This window comes from Nanorana parkeri, unplaced genomic scaffold (genome assembly GCF_000935625.1).
Source record: "Nanorana parkeri isolate BGI_ZX_2015 unplaced genomic scaffold, ASM93562v1 scaffold4740, whole genome shotgun sequence".
Taxonomy (NCBI): Eukaryota; Metazoa; Chordata; class Amphibia; order Anura; family Dicroglossidae; genus Nanorana; species Nanorana parkeri.
The window spans coordinates 2,602-10,484 of record NW_017311002.1 but is presented as its reverse complement, the minus strand read 5'-3'; the positions used below and the strand labels follow the sequence as shown (position 1 = coordinate 10,484).

Genomic DNA, 7,883 nt, shown 5'->3' with positions numbered 1-7,883 from the left:
AATGTCTTTATTGAACCTCAAATACTATGTAACTATGTAATGGTCCAGGTGGTGTTTGGCGGCGGATGGTGTGAAGTTCAGGGCATAATATGCTCTGTGTATGATCCTAAATTGTACTTTCCGCCACAGTTGTTTGGTGATGTTGGTCATGAATGTAAGTAGATTCGACCATCCCCTGAGTAAAAGCTGGTAGGTATCTTCTGGTGAGAGATGTAGTAACGGTGCCCATTTAGGAGCGAACGTACGTATCATTATCTTATTATTATACAGGATTTATATAGCGCAGTGTTTGCTCAGAGCATTACAATATGAAGCATGACAGTACAGCTATAATACAGTTCCATCCAAGAGAGTTAGAAGGACCCTGATCATGAGGGGCAAGTGATACAGATGGTAAAAACTGCGAGGGATTCATGGAGTTGACTGTTTGATTTTTTAGGAGGAGGTAGGATAGGCTTCTCTGAGGAGATACAACATCAGGGATCTCCTAAAGGCAAACAAAGTAGGAGAGAGCCGGACAGAATGGGGTAGGGAGTTCCAGAGGATGGGAGAGGCAGCTCTAGAGAGATCATGGAAGTGAGCATGGGAGGAGGTTATTAGGGGGCTACAGAGCAGGAGGTCCTGGGAGGAGGGGAGTGGACGTTGTCCGGGAAAGGATATTATCTTAGCAGAAGATGTAAGGTATGTAAATTGAATACATATAATGGGAAAAAGAAAACATATTTTCCAAAAAATAAAAACAAAAACCAGGAGAGGGATTTACCATGAATGTATTTGTGTTTTGTAATACCACACACATGGTGTGCCTTCTGCAGTGGCTGTGTCTTTTACAGCATATTGGTGTCAGGGTTCCACCCTGACTTTACTGGTTTGCAGCATTCTGGCTCGGCTGCCATTCCACCCACCTGTGATTCCTCCCTTGTCTGAGCACACTCTGGAACGTTGCTCACTACTTCCAGGCTTCCTCTTATGGCAAAACAGGAGGAGAGCATCATCTCTGAGTGATGATGTCATCCCACTCACTATATAAACAACTCAGTCCAGTCATTCCTGCTGCTCTGTATATTCTGATTCCGTGTATGCCCCGATCCTGGCTGACGTTCTCCTCTGGCTCCTGCCCCTGGCTTGTTCCTGACAACACTGATCTCCGTGTTCCTGACCTGCCTTATTCTACTACCCACTCCGGCTCCTGACCTTGGCTTGTTCCTGTTTATGATTTTTGCTTGCTCCTGTTATCATATAACCATTTTCTTTTGGGATACATGTATTTATTCATTTCTTTGTTTATGTATCAGATCTCTCTTCAAAGATTCTGGATTGCGAGGATGATGTTTCTGCGCGCTGCTACCATCTTGTGGATTGTCTGTGGTGTTACCTCAGCATGTAAGGACTGTTGGTAAAGTCCACCGAGGACCTGAATTATGATGGATGATGATGATAAAAAGACATAGTAGAGCAAAATATAGTATTAGCCAGAAACCATTGCGGAGAGTTTTAAAGTCATCACAAAAGACACATGGGTGCGACTGGAATGAAAGAGGTTTTAAGCGGACCTTCCATGAAAACAGAAGGTCTGCTTTAGTGAAAGACTTCCATTACACAAAGTCATATTACCTACAAATACCTATAAAAAAATGAAGCTGTTGCAAGAAAAAAAGAAAAGAAATGTACCTTGGCCCAACTTCCAGTAGACGCTGGTGATGTCACTGTGCCTCACCACTGCTTCTTGGTATAGCTGGACGTGCTATAATGCCCTCCAACACATTTCACATACAGTAGATAGGGAAGTGGACTGATCAATAGAATATGTTTATATAATGAAAATGTTTGTATCTTCTCTCTAATGCTTCCCAACAGATGAGAATGTTGCCCTCCAGGGTCAAGCCACTCAGTCCTCAATCTACCGGAGCCAAGATAATGGTTATCTGACCAATGCCATAAATGCAATAGATGGGAACCTGGACTCGGACGCCTTCCACGGCTCCTGCTCACATACACACAATGACCTGTCTCCTTGGTGGAGGGTGGACCTGCTCAGACCTTATAAAATTGCCTACATCACCATCACCAATAGAGGTGACTGCTGTAGTGAGAGACTGAGCGGAGCTGAAATTCTCGTTGGAGACTCTCTGGCCAACAACGGAAATGACAATCCCAGGTGAGATTTGGTGTAATATACAGAATTTGTATCTTTGTATCTTCTAAGGCCTTCATTTTCTCCTCTTCATCCACTTGAGTACCTGCTGGTATATACCCCTTCATTACCTTTTTTCACTTTTCAGTGCTCTGATCGTTTCACTGACAAATACTCGGTCATGGAATGGTACCCAAATCATTTTATTATCAGAGTCCCAAAGCTGGTGCAGCGCAGAGCACATTTAAACCAGATTGCTGTGATTTAGAAATGTGCAGGGGAGTCATACCACTGTGCTTTTTAAATAAGCCTCTAACTGCCGCTTAACATGATTGCATTGTTAGTCCATCGAGTTCAACCAATAGAAAAAAATAATAAGCGTACATCTACAGAACCTCATACCCACAGCTGATACAGAGGAAGGCAAACAACCCTATAAAGAATGGTCCAGTTTGCTGAAACAGGGGAATGAAAATCCTTCCTGATCACCTAAGGAAATCGCATGTTCTATGGATCAACAGTTTCTGGTGTTGTCACTTCTTTATGTTAATATCCAAACACATTCTGTGTATTTAGGAATACAGTACATCCAGCATTTTATTTAATTAATCAATTGAGCTAGCTAGAACTAGTTCCTGTTGTAGTCCATTTCACATTTTTACAGCTATTTCTGTGAAGAAGTATTTCTATCTGCAAAGGGTAAACCTCTTCTTTTCTCCAGACGCAAAGAGTGCCCCCTTGTCCTTTGCAATGACCTTAAAGTGAATAACTTTGCACTATGTTCACTATATGGACCATTTATATACTATATGTATACATGGTGGTCATATCTCCCCCTTAGTCACCTCTTCTCAAGAGAGAATAATTTCAGTTTATCTAATCTTTCCTCATAGATGGGCTCCTCTATGGCCTCTTATCAGTTTAGTTGCCCTTCTTTGCACTCTCTCCAGTTCCACAACATACCTTTTGTGAACTGAAGGCTGAAACAGAACTGCATATTCAAGATGAGTTCTTACTAATGCCTTGTATAGGACAGATTGAATCTCCTTCTCTTGGGAGTCTATAGCTCTTATAATACAAGGAAGGATGGAGACAGATGAGGTCTTACCAATGCTTTGTATAGGGCAGATTATATCTCCTTCTCTCTGGAGTCTATACCTCTTATAATACAAGGAAGGATAAAGACAGATGAGGTCTCACCAATGCTTTGTATAAGGGCAGATTACATTTCCTCCTCTCTGGAGTCTATACCTCCTATAATACAAGGAAGGATGGAGACAGATAAGGTCTTACTAATGTTTTGCATAAGGCAGATTATGTCCCTCTCTCTGGAGTCTATACCTCTTATAATACAAGGAAGGATGAAGATATATGAGGTCTTACTAATACTTTGTATAGAGGCAGATTAGGTCTCTCTCTCTCTCTCTCTCTGGAGTCTATACCTCTTATAATACAAGGAAGGATGATGACAGATGTCGTCTTAGTAATTGCTTTGTATAGGGCAGATTACATATCTCTATCTGGGGTATAAACCTCTTATAACACAAGAAAGTATTTTTGCTTTAGAAGTTGAAGTTTAAATGGCATCATGGGTTGTGTTTCTATTGTAACTACTGATGTGTGGGGTTTAGAGCTGAATCTCAACTATTACTCAACCTGAGTAAACATGGCAGCTCCTTTCAGGGTCATTATGACTTAACATTTCTAAAAGTAAACTTGTACTCTTATTTAAATTCTGAACTGTAAAAGATATATTGTTGAGTATATGTCATGGATCCGTGCACAGGTGTCCCCACACCGTATGCAGGTACCCACACGGGAAGACCAAACACGTATGACCACACCGGACAAAGCAAATGTGTTATATACAGTTTATTTGTAACCAGCAAAACCAAATGAAACACCCAAAAGCAAGCAGGTATAAATAATGTGATACCAACCCAAAAGAACCACAAACACCTTCAAAATATAACAGGAATGGCCAGGGGATCCAAGGGACGAAGTGTCAGTGTACAGGTAGGTAACAGGACTTTGGTCTGGAAATAGGTAACAGCAACAGGACTATAAACAGGTAATGGCAACAGGACTACAAACAGGTAATAGGAAGAGGATTACAAGCAGGTAACAGGACTTAAGTCTATAAGCAGGCAATGGCAACAGGACTCAGGAACATAAGCAGGTAACAGGGCTCAGGACTCAGGATAGTCATAGTCCTGACGGTTTGAATACCCTCCCAGGAAGCACCAGGTGATGGCTAAGTGCTGGCAGCTGGGAGACACCCACAGGCGAGCACAGGAACTGCAGGGCAGATGTTTCTCAGACACAGAATACATTTTCTCAAAAATAGTGCTTTGATCTTATACGGAGTGCACAGTTATTTAATAGGGAAGAAGCAGGATCTGAGGACGGGGAGGTAATGGTGGAAGGGGTGCAGACAGGAGTTTATGGTTGGGTAGGATTGGGAGGTGTTGGTAGAAGGGGAGAGGTTGGAAGTTGAAGGTGGGGTGGCATTTGGAGGTGGTGGTGGATGGGGAGAGCATAGAAGATAATGGTGGGGCAGGATTGAGAGGCGACAAGGAAAGGGGCAGGGGAACAAGAGCCAATGTTTTTGAGGTGGGCTTGGTAAAAATGTAATACCAGAATGTAGGGGCCTAGAATAACGAGGATCTGGTCTTGAGAGTTAAGGCTTATGCAAAGTATGTGATGGAGGGGGTGCACAGAAGGTGGACAGAACAAACAGGGATTTTAATGGAAGCTTGAAGAGAGAGAAAGGGTTGGAAATTTAGGAGATACGTGCTAAACAATTATGGAACAGTGTGGGGCATATTGCAAACAGGAACAGCTTAGCAGAGTGAGTAAACCATAGGAGGAGAGCAAGGAAGAATGGCCACAGAGTACAGGAGCAGAGACACTTTGATGGAAACCAGTCAGAGACAAGGAGCACAGTGGAGTATAGCTTTAGGATGACAGTGCGTGAGATCAGAAGTGTAAGAATGAGTAGAAGGGCCAAGAACGGTGGAATGAGGAGAGCTGAGGGAATAAAGTTGGTGTAAAGGGAGTAAAGCCGAATGTGTGCAAGAACCCTCCAATGTACTCGACAGGAAACAGGAAGTTCCTAATGTTCATTAGCATAATTTATGATTTCCTCCAGTGTTTACTTTTTATTCAGCATGTTTGGTGATTGAAAGCTCAGTCACAGTGGTAGACCTTCTGTATTCAATTCCATGATTCATTAGACCAGTGCCAAGCAGGAACAAGTCACACATTGGTCTTTGTCACAAATTAACAAATCACTTCTACTAGTTGTTGGCTACTTTTATAGCTTTAGATCTTCCCTGTCTGCTGGGATTAAGGAGGATGACTCTCCAGTTTATGATAACAAATGGGTATGGGTCACATAGGTATTATTCCATTATTATTAAGGATGACAACAGTTTTCGGAACAATTCTGCTGACCCAGTGTTACTGCCCCACCTCCTGCCTGCTATATGTACTTCTAGAGAACATCAACTATACTGGCTTTTCCCACATTGGGACCTTCTCATCTTTTAAGGCCATCAAATGACTTCCTCCTCCCACTTTTGCCACTTTGAGTTCTTCTTATCCTTTAAGGCCTTCTAATGAACTTCTCCATCCCCTTCTCCCATATTGAGCCCTTCTTATCCTTTAGGTCCACCTAATTACCTCCTCCTTCCCCTTCTGCCACATTGGGTCCTTCTTATCCTTATAAGGCCATCTAATGACCTCCTCCTTCCCCTTCTGCCACATTGTGCCCTTCTAATCCTTTAGGACCATCTAATTACCTCTTTCTCCTTCTTCGGGCTACATTGAGTCCTTCTTATCCTTATAAGGCCATCTAATGACCTCCTCCTTCCCCTTCTGCCACATTGGGCCCTTCTTATCCTTATAAGGCCATCTAATGACCTCCTCCTTCCCCTTCTGCCACATCGGGCCCTTCTTATCCTTTAGGACCTCCTAATTACCTCTTTCTCCTTCCTCGGGCGACATTGAGTACTTCTTATCCTTATAAGGCCATCTAATGACCTCCTCCTTCCCCTTCTGCCACATTGGGCCCTTCTTATCCTTATAAGGCCATCTAATGACCACCTCCTTCCCCTTCTGCCACATTGGGCCCTTCTTTTCCTTTAGGACCTCCTAATTACCTCTTTCTCCTTCTTCGGGCGACATTGAGTACTTCTTATCCTTATAAGGCCATCTAATGTCCTCCTCCTCTCCCTTCTCCCATATTAGGCCCTTCTTATCCTTTAAGGCCATCCTATAAAATGATATTTTTATTATCAAGAATGATAAAGTAACAACGATATCATTTACACAGGTGTGCAACAGTGACTTCAATTCCCACTGGAGGAACACAGACCTTCAGGTGTGATGGCATGGTTGGTCGCTTCGTCAATATCATTTTACGAGGAAAATCCGAATTCCTTCAGCTGTGTGAAGTTCAGGTCTTCGGTGATTATGTATACAGCAGCCTCAAATAAAGTTCCACCGACAGTAATAAAAGTAATAATTTGCTGTTTTATTGAGTCAGTTTTATAAACAGAAAGTGTGATTATTCAAAACTGACATTAAACATTTTCATTCAAGCATTTTGTCGATGGTGAGTCTACGTTCATTATGGTTCAATAAAGAAAGAAAACTTTATTCATTGGTGTGTGACAAAGGTCAGCAGATGATGTTGAGTGGAACTGCGGAAGATAATTATATATACTGTATATTAGTGATTTTAAGGGTGTAATTGGCTTTAAATGGTTCTTGAGGGTTACAGAAGCTCATTTTAACTTTCCTACCACTGTGAGAGAAAGTACAGTCAAACATTTAAAACAGTCAGGGCCATTAATATAGGGTGGGGGTGGGGAAGAGCTGGACAGTTGACCAGGACCCTCAACCATTTCAGGATCCTGGACGGCCAGAATGGCAGCCTCTGCTGAGAGCAGCAGCAGCTCGTGTTTCACCGCAACATTGTTGGGCAGATGGTGGGGTGATCTTCCGCAGGAGGAACTTGGCCTTGGGGCAGCAGAGAGAGTAAATCCGGCCCTGCTCATACCACAGCATTTGTGCCATTTTAATAAATTATTACATTTAAAATTTTATTAAATATGTATTAATAAATTAGTAAATGATTTAATTATTTAAATAACCTATGCAGTCCATGAGCCCCATTGTATAACTATGGACTAATCAGCTTTTACAAATATTGTTGTTTTAAAAAAAAGAGAACTAACCTTTTAAGAGTTGCCTGCCCTCTTTCTTGATCAAAGCGAACCGACAGCTTCTGGCAATAATCAGACTCGAGTCTCAGGCTCTTTTGACTATTTATTGCTGAACATAAGGAGTGTTTGGGGATGCAGGACAACCCAAAAGCACAACAAATGGAGGACAGATTATTCTGAAATTGTAGCAGCAACAGGTCCTGCGAGAGCAACCTTCAAAAGTAGATACTGATAGACAGAGGGCAGCCAGATACATCTTTGGAGCATCAAGAGCAGTCACAGTCTTTCTCATGCACCAACTAGCTTTTGTCCCATCTATAAGATTCCTGGATGTGTGGGTGGTGAATCCAGGGCCCATAACACATGGTACATGCTGAGGCCAGGCCCTGACAATAGATCCTCACACAGGCCTCCACCCAGAAAGAAGTCCTAGAGAAGAGAGCATTCCGGAAGGGTGCTCCCAAACTTTATCTTTTCCCCAAACATATCTCTGAGCCAGTGGCGTAACAATCGCCATA

General features: G+C 42.5%; 1 protein-coding gene across 1 annotated transcript; it reads left to right on the top strand.

Moving 5' to 3' along the window:
• The first annotated feature begins 1,325 nt into the window (after positions 1 to 1,325).
• LOC108804010 (fucolectin-like) lies at positions 1,326 to 6,633 on the top strand. The gene is made up of 3 exons (XM_018575780.1): positions 1,326 to 1,383; positions 1,858 to 2,158; positions 6,471 to 6,633. Exons 1-3 carry the CDS (start codon positions 1,326 to 1,328, stop codon positions 6,631 to 6,633), a joined length of 522 nt encoding a protein of 173 aa, XP_018431282.1.
• Positions 6,634 to 7,883: the final 1,250 nt, after the last annotated feature.

Bases quoted from the DNA above. Each gene is read 5' to 3' on its own strand.
- LOC108804010 (XM_018575780.1), top strand. From the start codon at position 1,326: ATGATGTTTCTGCGCGCTGCTACCATCTTGTGGATTGTCTGTGGTGTT. The intron at 1,384-1,857 runs GTAAGGACTGTT...GCTTCCCAACAG, and splicing joins CTGTGGTGTTACCTCAGCAT to ATGAGAATGTTGCCCTCCAG. The intron at 2,159-6,470 runs GTGAGATTTGGT...TCATTTACACAG, and splicing joins AACGGAAATGACAATCCCAG to GTGTGCAACAGTGACTTCAA.